This window comes from Phaethon aethereus, assembly GCF_964289735.1.
Source record: "Phaethon aethereus genome assembly, chromosome: 2".
NCBI classification, from domain to species: Eukaryota; Metazoa; Chordata; class Aves; order Phaethontiformes; family Phaethontidae; genus Phaethon; species Phaethon aethereus.
Genome location: NC_138582.1, coordinates 168,921,489 through 168,937,349, shown reverse-complemented (window position 1 = coordinate 168,937,349; position 15,861 = coordinate 168,921,489). Strand labels below are relative to the sequence as shown.

Below are 15,861 nucleotides of genomic sequence, written 5' to 3'. Positions count from 1 at the left end.
AAAATACTGCTTGATGTTTACGTTGTATTCACAGGCCATTTCCGTGGGGTTTGAGAGGAAGGAAACCCTTTTGAGTAGGAGAGAATCCACGCTGTATTCTGAGTTTCCTTTGCAAAAGAAGGACCAGCTATTGGTGTGCTAAGCAACAAAGAGAAAAGCACACATTTAAAACTTCTTTTATCTGCAGGTCTATTAGAAAAAGCATGTTTTATGGTGACGCTTTTAGGCTGCAGATGAATTATATGACAACATGGGGGACAAGGTACCTGAGGTGGCTAATTGCATTGAAAGCAAACTATGAATTTTGCAAACAAAAGTTTGAGAACAGCATTTAATACTAAAATCTCTGAAGGAATATTTGAAAGATTTAAAGCACTTGGAGCAATGTCTTTTTATGAAGAGTAAGTTTGGCATATCTGTTCATCTTTGTATTGCTTCAGTATGAGGAAGAATATTGGTGGTGGCTGGGGATATCTAAAGAATTCGTATTATCTGATACTCTTTTTTTTTGAGTGGTTGATTATGCCATGGTCAGAACACAGCCATTGGTAACTCATGAGTGATACTGTGATCTTTTTCCTCTAGACTTCACTGGCCAGTGAGAACATATCTCAAGCATGGGAAATATTTTTGCTAACCTCTTCAAAGGCCTTTTTGGCAAGAAAGAAATGCGTATTCTAATGGTTGGTCTGGATGCTGCAGGAAAGACTACTATTTTGTACAAACTTAAACTTGGTGAAATAGTAACTACTATTCCTACTATAGGTAAGATTTTTTTTTTTTACATTTATACAACTGCTTGCTTGGAGATTTGGGTCTTATTGTTTGCAGCAGTATCTTATCTCAGCTGCCACTCTGTTGATTTAAGTGACAGTGCTGCTCTGACTTGACTGTCAGAACAAACATTTGCTAAATCCATGGTATGAAGATGGCATAGCCAAATTTTCCAGTATGGGAGGAGATTATATGACTCTCTCTTTTTTTCACTCCGTTCCCTCTCTTTAGTGGTTTGTGGGCCACAGAAGGGCAGACTGCTCTCTGAAGTGTGTTGTGGCATCAGATAGATTAGACTGAGAAGCAGAGGGTAATGCTTTTTTTTGTTGTTGTTGAAGTGTGACTGAGAATTGTGTGATCAGAGGCATACCTTATTTGCAGTCCTTAAAGCCCAAGGTTTTCGACATAATATGGTTTGCTCTGTGTTTCTTAGCTGTGCAGGTAGCAGTTACAGCTGTTGATCATTACTTTGACCAGGGCGGAGGTGGTGGTGGGAGCAGGAGTTGCACAAAACCTGCATTTGTCAGCTTTGAGGGCAGATTCTCAGTGTAAGATTCTGCTTATTTAAAGTAGATTGAAATTTTAAGATACCTTTTTTTTTAGTGATGGCATTGTGAGTGTGACTTGGTAAATACAATAGGTCCAGGGCCAATTTAACTGAGATTTTTGCCACAATTTCTATTTTAGGTTTCAATGTGGAAACAGTAGAATACAAGAACATTAGCTTCACAGTCTGGGACGTAGGTGGTCAGGATAAGATCAGACCACTCTGGCGCCATTATTTCCAGAACACACAAGGTGAGTCTGAACGCTTAAATCACAAGTATCCAGAATCTAAATTTTTTTTAATGTCCTTACTGTTATAATCTTGTGAGTTTGGGGCAGGAGGAGAGTATTTATATTATTATAAAAGGGTGTGTTTGTGTGCTGCTCTGGCTGTTCTGTTAAGCTGGTGCAGGTTCAAAGAGGGATGGGAAGAAATCTAGAAACCAGTCTTCCTTGTCCATCTGACTTGGAGCAAGTTCAGAATTTTGCCTTTTCTTCTGTAAGCGTCACAGCGCTCTGTCTTCACTTCAAAGCAGAGTTTTTACTACAAGCTTAAGCAGCCCCATGAACTGAGAGTTTGTAATTTCTTCCACTGCTGTGCCTTTATAACATGCATGCATTTGAGTCCTGTGACAAGATTTCAAGAGTTGTTGCTCACTGAAAAATATCCAGTGGTTATGTAGATGAAGGACACAGTTCCAAAAATGCAAACGCAAACTAACATTCACTTTCAGCAAGAGCAGACTTTTTCTCAGACATGAGATGACAGTAACAAGAAAACTGTATTTTTCTGATATATACTGAATAGTTTTGCATTATTTTCTCTTCAAAGGTTAATTCTGACCTCCAGAAGTATTTATCATTTGTAAATAACTTCTGGTATATGCTTATTCTGATTGTTTGCTTATTTCTAGGTCTGATTTTTGTGGTTGACAGTAATGACAGAGAACGAGTGAATGAGGCCAGAGAAGAGCTTATGAGAATGTTGGCAGAAGATGAGCTTAGAGATGCTGTTTTATTAGTGTTTGCTAACAAACAGGTATGCTCAAGAAAAGTGTCTTTTCTGTAAGAACTCTTGAAAACATATAACATACTTGTGAGCGCTAGATCTTGACCTTGACGTTCATGTTTTCAGTGTAATAATAGATATTCTCTCAGTAAATATGCATTCAGTTTTGTTGAAGACAGCAAACCCATAGATTAAATTACCCTGTTCTCATCTGAAGGGAGCATCCTTCTAAACAGTCTTCGCTAATAGAAATTCCTGTATTTTCAGTTTTAGGGAAGAATTCTGCCAGTTTGATTTTTAAGGCTGGCTTGGCTCAAGTACAGCCCAAGCTTCCTCCAAACAGAGAGGAAGGCCAGAATGCCAGAACCTCCCTGAATTCTTCCATTGGGGTGTTTGAGGGCACTGCTGGTGTTGGTGGAAGCACTGGGTTGTCTTCTAATGTATTTGTGTTGACCTGTGGGCTGTGCTGTACTCGTTCAGGCTACAAAGCAAGCTGAGTTCTGCCTTTTATTGCTTGTAAAGGCCTTGGTAGCTTAAACCGAAATGTTGAGGATCTTAAATATGACTAGTAAACTTACAGGAATAGCATCCTGCTTCATCGATTGCACAGGCTCAGTTGTGAAGAGTGAAGAAACCGGAAGTCTTGCCCAGGAGCAGGAAAGGTGGACTATAAACGGAAGTGTACTAAGCTGGGTACTACTTTATGATAAAAGTTGATCTTAAATCATAACTGCAGTCGCAGAAAACATTTCCTGAGTGGAAAGCAAATGAAACTGGACCTTGAACTGTAAGCAGTTTTGGGTCAACAGTGAGGGACTTGATGACTTGATCCAAGCGTCAGCTGTCTCGCTTCTGTTTTCTGAAGAGAAATATTCCATAATACATGCTTTTGATCATGTTGTTAAACTGTTGAGACTTTTGTCAGTATAGGGGAAATAGCTCAAATATAGATGTAATCCATTTAAAGCTTCTCTTTCAGAAAAGCTCAGAGCTCTTAACTTTCTTTTAATGGCTTTAAAGCTGATGGTCAAAAATGGTTTAGGGAGGCGGGCATTTCTTCTCAGCGAGTAGAGGAGAAAATGTGACTCTTCTTCCTTCCCTCAGGACCTGCCGAACGCGATGAATGCAGCAGAAATCACAGACAAACTTGGACTGCATTCTCTTCGTCACAGGAACTGGTATATCCAGGCAACCTGTGCCACTAGTGGAGATGGTCTCTATGAAGGACTGGACTGGTTGTCCAATCAGCTCCGAAACCAGAAATGAAACCATAAACCTTCCTCTTCCCTCTTTTTCCACCCCTCCCTCTTATTTCCTCCTATTCGCCCTTCGCTTTACTCTAATGTGGCAAACTGTGCTACTTTGTGGTATTGAGTGCCGGAAGCTGTTTTCATTTCTTTTGTCACAGTATATATTGCATCATGCTGTAAATGTGGCAAATACAAGCCTGAAAACAGTTAGGTTTCTTATTTAATGTAAATAGTTTTTGTTTCCAATGAGGCAGTTTCTGGTACTCCTATGCAATATTACTCAGCTTTTTTATTGTAAAGAATCAACTCACTGTTTAGTACTTGGAAGGGATTTAAGTGGGTTAACATAAGGGTTGCCAGTGGTCCTTGTGCAGTAGAGCTGAATCCTATCTCGGCTGGGTTGTGAGATCTGTGAGATCCATTTTGGTGGTTGGTTTTTAACCTGAATTCTGTATTTTTTTAAATAGTCAAGGAAAAGTAAAAACACTTCAACATACAAACATTTGACATAGCTTCTGCCGTTCTAGTGCTAACGTGGTGACTTTTGATTCTTTTGAAATGGTGAAGCGATGATCGACACCCAATTAGCTTCATCTGGTTAAAGAACAGATCATAACTAATAGATCTCTGGCTCTTTCTGTAGCTCATAGTATTTGCTCATGATTGTTCATATTCCTGAAAAGATTTGTCGGACCTGGTTTAGATGAGCTTGCAGACTCATGCTAAACTAACTTTTGGTTCAGGTGAGATTTATCGCTTCCATTGAACTTGAATTATTTCCAGAAGTCAACATTTTTTAGCCTGTCATATTTGTCAAAAGTGTTTTGTACTTTTCTTGTGTGTAAACCACTCCAGAAGGCAAACCTTTCCACAGAAAGCACAGCCTGTACCAGTCCTGAGCTCTATAGGCAGAAAGTACTGTACTTAACGTAAGAATTGCCATGAAAAACACCAAACATCTATGTATAGTGTCTAGGAAAAAAATAAATAAAAAAAGCATGAGAGTTTGGAGAGTCATTCCACTCTAGAAGTATTCAATCCCATTTTGGAACAATCCCATATCTGTATATGTGTGAAAACCCTTGGCATCCCTCATACTGCAAGGTTCAGATTTGCCATCAGAAAAAGACCTCTTTACTTTTCTTTTGTATTTTGATAAACACTGAAGAAGCTGGAGCTGTTAAACTTTAACTTGAGGAACTATCAGAACTGGTTTATTTAGTGTTGTGGAAACCTTTATTGCTTTCAATACACAATTAGTAATCAACTGTTTTGTATACTTGTTTTCAGTTTTCATTTCGACAAACAAGCACTGTAATTAAAGCTATTAGAATAAAATCTCTTAACTATTTCATGTTTTTTATGCCTTGCTGTTCATTTGATCATCTTGGCAGAATCATAATGAAATACTTGTTGAATAAAAAGTTTCATGAAACTTGCACTTGTATTGTGGTGTTTTCTGTCATCTTTTACAGTACCGCGTGCTGCAAACCTGACCAGTATTTTGCCACATTACAACTTGCATGGACATTGCAGCCCATCTCCCAGTGTTTCCCAGATAACGTATCATTCCTAGCTGGACTCCTGCAGGCGGAGAGGTGGGCAGCAGTTCTTTGGTCCTGGCAGCTGATGATAGTTGGCTTCTGCTGGAGTCCCTTCATTGCCTCAAGGGCATCTGTTGAGCTTCTCGAGTAGTCCCATCGCTTCCCACAACAGATTGTTCTTCCTGCTGATCCCACTTAATAGGATCTGTGTATTAGCAGTTTTGGGGAGTGGGAAATACGAAGTCTACCTTCCTAAACCACTTCGTTTTGCATTTTTTTCTGTTCTGCAGTCCCTTCTGGACCTGGGAGAGAGCTCCTCCCTAGCTGATCAGCCTGCCTTCCCTGTCAGCTACAGCTCCTCATCACTGACAGTCACACTGGGGCTGGCCGCTGGCTGTTCTCCTGGCCGGAGCTGCAGCAGGTTCCCCACTACACAGGCTGGAAAACTGTAAGAGGAAAGGTACATCATGCAGGTTAGAGCGCAGTTTCCCCGAGGTGGAAACCCGGGGCTTTGGATGGAGTATGGGAGGGGGCATCTGCTTCTCAGTCTCACGTGAGAGCTGGCCTTTGGATGATCTGATCTCCGTTCAACAGGTTACGCTTCCCCCTCACTCCCCAGGTTTTGTTTCCTCTCCGAAGCCTTCAAGCAGCACGGCAGCTGCTCAAGGTGTGTGCACAGACCAGCCCTCATCCTAAGCACAGGCTTGTTCTAGTTATGTGGGTTTTTTTTCCTCATTCTTGTCCTCTCATGCAGAGGCTCATGGAGTGAAATGGGTGTCTTCTCTGCCCTGTCTTCAGCTGGGGCAGCTGCAGGTGGGAGGTCAGGTTTAGTCAGGCTTCCCAGCAAGTGCTGCCGGAGCCCTGTGTCTGCTCCTTGCAGTTCTCTCTGTAGTAAAGTGTAAATGGTATTAGGCAAACAATGGGATTACAAAACTCCTGTAAGTCAGGTTATTCTTCTGAAGCTCTTCATCTTGCCTTGAATTTCAAGCTCTGAATTGGGATCTTTGCACACCTAATAGGGCGGGACATCTATTTGTTCCTCTTCTGGGAGGGAATTGAAGGGCCAGCTCTTCTGCTGGTGTTGCTTTGTGCTGCTGAAATAAGCAGAGCCCCCGACTCCGCCCTCGTCTCCCATCCCTGAAGAGGTGGATGACCTGCTCCCACCCCATCCACCACGCAGAGGCTCCTCCTAAGCATTGGTTTTCAGCCAAGGCATGTCGGCATAGGGGCTGGGCTGTGTCCAGACTGCCCCGGCCACGCTGCAGAGCCTGCTCCTCCGCATGCAGAATTAATTCTGCTGGGAGAAGGAAGAGATGGGGAACGCGCTGACGTTATCGGAGATCAGCGAGCTCTGGTAGCCTGCCCTCTGCTCAGGGCTGCACAGGCTTTGCTCTCCTCTGGGATTTTGGCCATCTGTCCAGCTGGGCAGGAGGCTGCTCACGCCCAGGGGAAAGGGGGAGCATGCGAGGCCGGCTCCCTTCGGCGGGGCTGCACGCTGCAGCTGGCGTGGTCCCCGAACTGGAGCAGCGGTAAGGGAAAGGTAGATGGGGTGTGGGATGGGGCCGGGCTCCTTCACCCCTACTCGCCCTTGTTTTTACCTCCTCTGTATTTCCCAAACTATTTTGCTCAGGTCTCGGTTTTGAGTGTGAAAAGGCACAAGGCACCTCCTGCAGACAGCGTGAGGGGTAAGAGCTGCTGCCCAATTCCTCCGTGGGGGGTCAGAAGCAGGGCCTGAAGGAGAAGACACAGCCTGGCTGCTGCAAGGCCACTGTGGGGGCTTATCTGGGACCCTCTGCGTGCTCCCCCTGGCTCATTCATTGGGGAGGACACAGACCCAGAGGCCTCCCCATCTCCCCTCATCCCTATGGGCTGTGCTGCTCCATCCACGCAGGTAAAGCTCCTGTGAATGGTTTAACGGGGCTTGTGAAAAGCGACAGGCAGGAGCGGGAGCTGGGATGGGCATGGGCTCTGGGTGGGGTTTTTTTTTTTGTCTGCTCACTATGGTGTTCCGGCTCTCCCATAGTTCCCTTTTCAGCCTAGAGCTCCTGGCAGGCACCGGTCATAGCGTGGACCCCAAAATTTCCTGGCAGAATGACCCCAAGCTCGGTGAGCTGTCTACTGAGCGCCGGCAGGGTCAGCGTGGGCTTGGGGCTACAGTGTGGGTCTCACAGGGGCAGCCACGCAGTGGGTCTCTGGGCTGGATCTGGGGCTGCAGCTGCTCAGACCAACAGGAATAGCCTATGACACCCCCCCCCCCCCCAAAAAAAAAAACAACCAAAAACATCTTGGGGTGGGCAGTGGGTAACCACCGAAGCTCACACCCACCCTGCAGTGTCGCATGTGGTGGCAGGGTTAAGCACGTGCTGGCAGCCAGGAAGGGCAGCGGGACAGAAGGGCTTTATTTCAGCCCATCGCCCTGGTCCCCCTGTGTCCCCTCCACGATGAATGCTGCCCTTGTTCGACACGTGGTCCCACCCTGTGGCAGCAGCGCGGCTGCGCAGCCCCGGCTGCGGGCAGGGCGATGGTACGGCCACTGAGGCGATGGAAGGCACCCCCCTGCCCAACACTGCCGACGTGCAAGCCGAGGCCGGTTGCCAGCCCGGGGCTTTTGTCTGCCAAGACACACAAAACCGCCCTGTCTTAAGCAGAAGAAATTGCATCATTAATTACATAAACGAGCCCCTTGTGCTTGGTGTGGCTGCTCTGGCAGCTGGGGATGCTCCGGCCTGGAGCTGCTTGGGACAACCCCTTTCCATTTGGATCAATATTTCTGTTTATTGATGTGAAACTCCCCTTTCTTGGTGCAGCAAGCACATAAATACTTGTGTTTTGAGAATTAAAATCCAGGATGGGAAACAGAGCTCACTGCTCCCTGCCCCGCTGCAGGGTGGACGTGACCAGGGCAGACATCTACAGAAGATGCCCCAGCCCAATCCATCTTCTCCCCTTGCAGCCCTCACTTAGGGCCATTTCTCTTTTTTTTAAATCCAAAAAGGCTGTTTCTCAACCAAAAGGAACACCCATCACCCTCACCTGCAGCTGCTCGAGTCATGAAGCCTTCAATTTTCCCCACACTTAGGCTGGGAAAGCCAGTGGCCCTGGGACACTCCAGCCCCATGCAGAGGGAGACAGTGCCTGGAGGACCCCATTGCATGGGCATGCCTGTGGTTGCTTGTGCCACCCCACAGAGTCACCTCTGCTTCATGCCCCACAAAGGACAATGCAGCTCCTGCTGCTTTTTGGGGATGGGGCAGGGGTGAATGTCACCTTGGGGCAGCCCAGCCAGGACTCTGCCCTCCTGTGGGTCCCAGGGGGGTGTCCCAAGTGCTCCCCTGCCCACATGTCTGTGTGTGCCCTATAGAAAGTATGTGATGGCCCATAGGGAGCATGTCACCCTATGGAGAGCACCTATAGCCCATGGTGGGCACCACCGCTGCGTGGAGAGCATGTGTAACCCCATGGGGAGCACCCATCGCCCCACAGAGAGCCCCACCGCCCGGCTATCATCAAACCATCAGGTCCAAGATGCAAAACCCTCCTGGCAGCGTGCGAGCCCTGGGTTTTATGTGGCAGCTGCTGAACTTAAGAGAGGGTTTAGGGAAAGAAACTCTCCTCCAGCCGCTTCGCTGGCAGTTACTCCAGGGCGTTGAAAGACGATATTATAAAACCATAATAACAATAAATTGCATCCAAAGTCTCTCTACATAAACACGAGGTGTCCACAGCGTTTCCAGCATCGCAGCCGAACTGTCCCAAGCACCAGCACCCACCCCATGGCATCCTCTGTGCTCAATCACACCTGGATGGATGGATGGATGGATGGATGGGCGGGTCCCTGCTACCCCTCCACAGTGGGGATCGACAGCGGCAGGGAGCTGCCGGTACTGCCCCAGCTTGAAGGCAGGAGCTGCAGGCAGGGAAGGGGCAGTTGGCATCATAAAACATAATCCCCTTTGCCAGACTCAGCCCCGGCAACCACAGAGCTGCAGCCATTTTAATTTAATAACCTTAAAAAATATATAGCCTATGTGAAATATCCCTGGGGTAAAAAAAGAAAACAAACAGGCTCCCTCTCAGTCAGCTGAATCACTGTTGTGGCGTTGCCTGACCCTGCGGGACAGAGGGGACCTGCTCCTGCTCCTCTTCCTCCCCTTACGCTGCGGAGACGGGTGCCGACCACGACCGTCCCTGCTCTGGCTCCGCCGACGGGCAGGACGGTGCAAGGGGCTCCTGCCCAAATCCCGGCTGCTGGCAGAGGAATCGGTGTCCTGCCGATGCCGGCCGCCATGCCGTGACGTCTCGGGGCGCTGCTGGGTTTTCCCTCGGTGGTGCCTGTGGGGATGGAGGGGTGAGTGACAGCAGCGATGCTGGAGACACCAACAAGCCAATTTTTGGGGATGGAGAAGGGATTTTTGGAAGGCCAGGAGATGCTGACAAGGCATCCTGATGCCAGCTACAACCTTGTAGCCCTTCTAAATCCTTCATCCTGTTTTCTAGTGATGATGACCTGCGCAGCCTTCATCCCAACCCAGCTACCTCTCATCCTGATCCGGAGATGAATCTGAGGATGACGGAGCAGCATCCTTCCTGTGATGCTTGTCCTTCTTCTTCTCCTTCTTGTGTTTCTTCTTTTTCTTTTTTTTTTTCTCCTTTTTGGATTTCTTACCACCCTCGGGTCTGCAGGGAAGAGACTGAGCAGTGAGGATCCCTGCCGCATGCATCCCTCTGGCTCCTCCGAAAGTTCATCCCTCCACATGCATCCCACCGTGTCCCTCCTTGGCCAAGGAGAAGCCAAAAAAAAAGAAAAAGGTTTTTGGGGCAAAGCAGAGTTTTGGGGGGTGATTCAGGCAGATGCAGAACGAGCCCGATACCAAACGGAGCTGGAAAAGGGTTTTGCAAAATATTTCTCCCCCAAAAAAGGCCATTTCTGGTGGTTTCCCACGAATGCAGTGGTCCCCATGCTCACCGTTTCTCCTCCACCTTCTCCTCCTTTTCCTGCTTCTTCTTGGAGCCAGAGGTCTCGAGGCTGCTGGAGACTTTCTGGTGCTGGGTTTGGAAGAGGGAGAAAAATACGGAGCGAGTCCGTGAGCCCAGAGGTTTGAATTAAAAGAAAAAGGGACCTTCTTCTCCCTTTAAAATTTTCATTTAATTTGGAAAAAAAAAATTCAAATATCTGCAAGAGCTGCTTCCAAATTAAAAACCGCACAAATTAATGCTGTGCAAAGAGGACACGGGGAGCTCTTGCAGGTCTCTGCGCTACAACCACCAGCTTTGCTTTTTAAATAAAATAACCTGAGTGCGGGGTAGGGCTTTTTGCCTTTTTCCATCTTTTTTTAAACCTCATGGGGAAGACGTGCCCAGCGCTGTACCGTGAAGATGGAGAGCCCCATCTTGGCCGCCTCCTTGTCCTCCTTGGAGAGCATCAACCGGCCGGCGCTGCCACTGGGGAGAGATGACGACAAAATGAAAAAAAACCCCACCCACCCAAAAAAGCATAAAAATGGCAAAATAATAATAATAAAAAATATCTACTTGCCCTGAAAAAGGGCGTTTTGGCACGGGACCCCCCACGCCGCATACCTGGAGCTGCCCAAGCCCACCACCCTGTCCACGTCCTTCCCGTCCCGCTCAGCGCCGTCCCGCTTGCACACCTCAGCCAGGTCCTGCGGGGCGGGGGGAGCATCCCGTCTGTGCGTGTGTTCCCCAAAAATAATAGAGGGGAACACATCTGCACGGGGGAGACGCATGGTGACCCCCTTACCTCCTTGCTGAGGCCGGTGGGCTGCCTCTTCACGTTCTTGTAGCCCCTACAAAAAGAAAAGCAGGTGATGGGGGGGGCGGGTGTTCCCTTGCACCCCCTTATTTTGGTTTTGGGGGGTTGTAGACTCACAGGGCTGCCATCATGGCCTCCTGCTCGGCCAGGCGGACGGCGGCCAGCTCTTCTTCACGGGACAAGGCGGGGGCCGTCTCCTTCTTGCCCTTGGCGTACCAGGTCAGGTCCTTCCCCTTCTGCCACCGGCCCACGGGTGCCATCAGGGAGTTCCCTGTGGGGAGCAAGACACCCCCCGCCGCGACCCCCCCCCCCAAAATGTGCTCGCACCCAAAAACCTCCATCTGCACCCCAAAACCGTGTCGGGGGGACAGGGCGGACGGGGACGGGGGGCGTTTCGGCCAAGGTCAGCCCTTACCCAGGTAGTTCTCACGCTGTTTGTCCGTCTTGACGTCCTCCCAGCTGAACTGGTCCTGGCCCCCCCGGACCCCTCCTCGGGACGAGCCGAACATGGCGCCGGCCCCCACGGGGGGTTGGTGACCTGCGGAGGGGATCAGCCCCGGGTTTGCCCCCCCTCCCGCCAGCAGCGCTGGGGGGCTGCAGGGCCCGGGGGGGTGTCACACGGCCCATGAGGGGGGTGAAGAGCTCGGGGGGGGGGGGGGTTGCAGGGCTGAGGCGGGGGCTGAGCGCACGCCGCGGGGTGAATAGCCGGCACCGGGGCGGGGGGGAAGCGGCTGCAAACGGCGGGACCACACACGCCCCCCCCCCGGCTGTCCGCTCCCCCCCAGCACGCACCTCGCGCGCCGCTCCGGGCCGCCGGGCCCGCGCGCCCTCCCGCCCCGGCCGCTACCACCGCGCACAGCGGCGGGGGGGGGGGGGGGGCGGGGTAGTTTGAGAAGCGGGCGGTACCACCGGGGGGGGGGACCGCAGAGCTCCCGGCGGTGCCACCCCAGTCAGAAATCGAGGACAAACCCCACAGAACTGCACCGCGACGACTCGTTTCCCGGCTTTATTTTTATTTTTTTTTTTAATTTAAATTTCATTTCAGGGCCTCACTTCTTCCAGAACCGCTTGTAGGTGCTCAGGTCGATGCCCTCGAAGGTCTCCTCCGTCCTGGCCTTCGGCCTGCTGGGGAACTGCCTCCGCAGCCGGGCCTTGCGCTCCGCCTCGGGCAGCGTGTTGCTGTCCAGGGGCAGCTGAGGGGGACGGCGTGAAGCCCCCCGGGGCCTCGCCTCGCCCCCCCAGCCTGCCCCCACCCGCCTTACCATAAGGATCCTCTTCGGCTCTTTGTAGCGGAGGCGGATGGTGGAGCCGTCGGTCTTGACCAGCAGGACGGGGTAGAGCCGGCCGTAGAGCTGCCTGTGGAGGTGGGAGACAGAGGCGCGGTTGGAGTTGCTGCGGCTGGAGCAGACGAGGAGCGGCGGCAGCCTGGGGACGGCGTCGAGGCGCAGGGTGCTGGTGGGAAGGCAGAGGGGACCGCAGTCAGGCACGGCTGTGAGAGGTCACCACAGCCCCGCTGAGGCTCGTGCTGAAGGACCTGGCCGCCCTCCCGGGGGATTACCGCCACCGCTGCCATGCTCACCTCAGTGCCCGGCTAGCGGCCGCCATCCCGGTGCAGGCGAGCGAGGATGGATCCTCCACACAAGCGCCTGGCAGACGGAACAGGAGGTGAGGCAGCCTCCTGGGGACACCTTGGGGGACGAGGAGCTCTTCTGGGGCAGACGGGGGGCGATAGCCCGCTGTCCCCATCCCAGGTCCCCTCCCTATCAGGTATCAGCCCCGCCATAGCTCTCTTCAGCCCCATAGTGGCCCCCGTGCCCCCACCATCTTTCAGCCCCACCATGGCTCCCCCCCAGCCCTCATTGTGGTTCGGCCCAAGGCAGCCCCCCCCCCCCGCCCCGCAATAGTTCAGCCCAGAGAGGTTCCCCGCCCGCTGCGCTGTAGTTCGGCCCAACGCGCCCCTCCCATCATAGTTCAGCCCGCCCCCCCGCCACGGCGCGGCCCAGCGCTGACTCCCCCCCCCCTGCCCCCCCCCCCCGCCCCGCCGCCATCATAGCTCAGTCCCATGCGCCCCCCAGGGCTGCCGTGCCCCCCCTTTCCTCCCGTTCTGCTCCGTCCCGGTCCCCCCCCCTATGCCCCCTCACTGACGGCTCCCCCCCCGCCCGGTCCGCGCTGGTGGTCCGCCCCGCCGCCCTCCGCTCACGTGACCGCACCCTCCGGCGCGCGGCGCTCCTCCCGCCCCCCCCCCCCGACGTCAGTACGCGCGGGGGCTGCTGGGACCGATCCCCTCACCCAACCCCCCCCACCCATGAGCTGGCGGCGGCTGCGCGGCCCCATCGCCTGGGCGGCGGGTGAGCGGGGGGGGGGGGGGAACTGTCCCGGGATATGCGGAACTCCTCCCCTCCCCCCGAGGGGACCATCCCGGGGCCGGGGGAGGTGTGGGCGGTGTCCCGCGGGGTGCTTAGCCCCTCAGAGGGGCCCCTCGGTTGAGGGGACCCAGCACGCCCCCGGGTGCCGAGGTGCCGGCAAATGGAGGATGCTGGTCCCGCCGGAGGGGCTCCTGGGGATGGCTGAGCTCCCCCGCCGCCCCTCCCAGGGTCTGCGTGTGCCGCTCTGTGCACGCGGGACGGGCGTGGGATGGGTTGGTGTGGTGTGGTCCCCTCCAGGCACCCCGGGGTCCCCATCGCTGCTCGGGGGCGGCTCTGAGATGTGATGTTTAGGTAAAGCCCAACGGGGATTTGCACCCTGAATCGGTTGGGTTTTGTGCGTACCCTGCGAGACGGTGAGGTCAGGCGGGGCTTCTGGGGTCAGCACCCTTCTGGTATCCAAAAATAAAGCTCTGTGTGGTGATGAGCAACGTACACGAGGGGAAGCGGGTGGCAAAGCTGCACCCGTCAGAGCTTCGCCTCTGTAGACATTAACTAGCTGGAACCATTGGGTTGGTTAAACTGGTCCAGTTCTGCAGTAGGACGAGGTCTTGGGGTGATTCCTGGCCTCATCTGTGGCCTGGACTTAGCTGGTTTCTGCAGTGACCTTGAGAAAGCGGTTCTTGTTCCTCTTGCTGCATCATTGCTCCCCGCAAAGCAAGGAGAGCGAATCCGTGCAGCCAGCGGAGGGGCTAATTAACGCTTTGTAGATAATTGTTTCTGGGAAAAAGGTGGCTGAGTAGTCCCACCAGCTCTGGGTACCGCGGTGGGGATGCTGTGCTCCTGTGTCGGTACTGCAAATAATATGCTTTATTTAAGCAACCCACTGGCTGTCCTGCCTGGTCTCTGTGTGCTGGGAAACTGCAAACAAAGCCCCGGAGCTTTCGCCCACCCCGACTGACCAAGCGTGGCTCCAGGGCTGTGGCCGTTGGAGCAGTCAGTGCCACCTGACCGGCCGAGGGGATGTCCTGCCCTCAGGGCTCTTCACAGACCTCAAGATGCTGAGCATGCGCCTGCTCTCAGATAATGTTAAACTTCGTTGTGTTACTGTAGCTGGGCTGGGTTTTCAGAAAGTGTCCCAAAATTTAGAACGGTGGGAATCTCAGTTTTATAAGAAACCTGCTAAAAATAGGGAATGGGATTATAATCCTAATCCAGGAGACCTTTCCTGGGGCTCCAGGGAAACTGTCCTTTAATCTTCTTTTCTCCTTTGTAAGGGGGCTTTACCTTCTCTGTAAAGCCTCCCTGCTAGTCAGCATTAATTTTGTTTAACTCTTGTGATGTCTTGTCCTTTGCTTTACTGGTTGTGTTGCCGCCTCCCACTTAGAATCCGGGGCAAGCTTAGCACGCAGGAGCAGACTGAGAAACATTCTTCACCCTAGTGACAACCTCCTGCGTCCTCCTTTGGTCACCACCTCGTCTTTTTCCAGCCCAGTGGGGTTCACGTGGCTGTTTGTCGTCGGTCCCAGATGTGGCACTTCCCCAAATATGAGGGTCTTTATTTAATAACCGTGTTGCTCTGTTGCTGGTCAACTCCAGCCTGCTGTGGTTTTGGTGATATGTGGTGGTTAGGCTGGATCCAAAACTGTTTTAGGAGTAACCCGTTGGAGGCGAGAGACGCTTTGTGCTAGATGTTTGCAGATTGGCTGTTCTGAAAATACCAAAATCTGAGCAAAGGGGAAAAACATTGAGCTTCTGCTCAAAATAAATACGTACCTGTAATGTTACTGCTGCACACAGCTTGAAAACATGATGCGCAGGTACCTTACTGGGCTGGGAGCCAAAGAGGAGATTTTCAAAGCCCTGTATCCACCAGATCTGGTTTCTCAAGCTTTTTTTGGTGCTTTACTTGTGGTTTTTGAGGGCTTCAGGCTGCCGGAGGGAGGGGAGCTGTGTCTGACAGGGCTGGGGGAGCGGAGAAGCCCGGTGAGGGTACTAATATCGGTGTGCAGACCGGCTTGTCGTTCAGAGTGATTCCTCGGGGTCAGGGCGCGTGTTTAACCAAGTCTGATGGTGGAGGTGAGGGCACCCGCTCCCATGTCTGCGCTGCTCACGTCTTCAGGCAGAGATCGTCTCCTCTCTTCACCCTCCTGGGACATCTTTCACCTCTCTGGCCCCGAGCAGCTGCCCCAAAATCCTGCTCCGTGCCAGGTGGGTAGGTGCCTTCTGAAAATGCTCTGTGGGAGCTGTTTGTGCTCTGCGGTGGCACAGATTCCCAGTTTGCCCTGTGGGTGTTTCTGCCACCCACGAGGGCCCAACTTCTTCATCTGCCAACGGAAATGGCTTTTTTTCTTCTCTAAATTTTGTTTTCCTCTGCAGAGCTCCAGCAAAAGAGAAGGGATACATTTGGAGGGAGGCAAGAGGAAGCACCTGCAAGTCTCTTGGCTTATTTTTAGCCCGTTTCCCAAAGAAGCGAGACCTGTGATTGCGACCCATGTGTCTTTTTTTTCTCACTTTAGTTCTGAATATTTTTTGTGGAGGAAAAAATAAAAAAGGGAGTAAGGTCAAGGAGAGCATCTCCATCTTCCCCTGACGCCCCACC

General features: G+C 52.0%; 3 protein-coding genes across 4 annotated transcripts; 1 reads left to right on the top strand and 2 right to left on the bottom strand.

Annotated features, from left to right (window-relative positions):
• Window positions 1-266: 266 nt before the first annotated feature.
• Window positions 267-3,595, top strand: ARF1 (ARF GTPase 1; the record flags this gene model as incomplete). Of its 2 annotated transcripts, XM_082015235.1 has the most annotated exons (4): window positions 267-765; window positions 1,462-1,572; window positions 2,235-2,359; window positions 3,434-3,595. In XM_082015235.1, exons 1-4 carry the CDS (start codon window positions 618-620, stop codon window positions 3,593-3,595), a joined length of 546 nt encoding a protein of 181 aa, XP_081871361.1. In that variant the 5' UTR covers window positions 267-617. The 2 variants fall into 2 exon arrangements, with proteins under 2 accessions (XP_081871361.1, XP_081871362.1); XM_082015236.1 differs by lacking the exon at window positions 1,462-1,572.
• Window positions 3,596-9,194: 5,599 nt separating this feature from the next.
• LOC309417263 (multiple myeloma tumor-associated protein 2 homolog) lies at window positions 9,195-11,446 on the bottom strand. The gene is made up of 8 exons (XM_082014736.1): window positions 11,312-11,446; window positions 11,014-11,167; window positions 10,885-10,930; window positions 10,704-10,786; window positions 10,493-10,565; window positions 10,090-10,169; window positions 9,660-9,800; window positions 9,195-9,455 (listed from the first exon to the last, which is right to left on the bottom strand). The coding sequence occupies exons 1-8, from the start codon at window positions 11,403-11,405 to the stop codon at window positions 9,197-9,199; spliced, it is 930 nt and encodes a 309-aa protein (XP_081870862.1). The 5' UTR covers window positions 11,406-11,446; the 3' UTR covers window positions 9,195-9,196.
• A 19-nt stretch (window positions 11,447-11,465) lies between these two features.
• MRPL55 (mitochondrial ribosomal protein L55) lies at window positions 11,466-12,715 on the bottom strand. Its single transcript, XM_082014734.1, has 2 exons — window positions 12,476-12,715; window positions 11,466-12,348 (listed from the first exon to the last, which is right to left on the bottom strand). The coding sequence occupies exons 1-2, from the start codon at window positions 12,640-12,642 to the stop codon at window positions 11,946-11,948; spliced, it is 570 nt and encodes a 189-aa protein (XP_081870860.1). The 5' UTR covers window positions 12,643-12,715; the 3' UTR covers window positions 11,466-11,945.
• Between the last annotated feature and the right edge of the window lie 3,146 nt (window positions 12,716-15,861).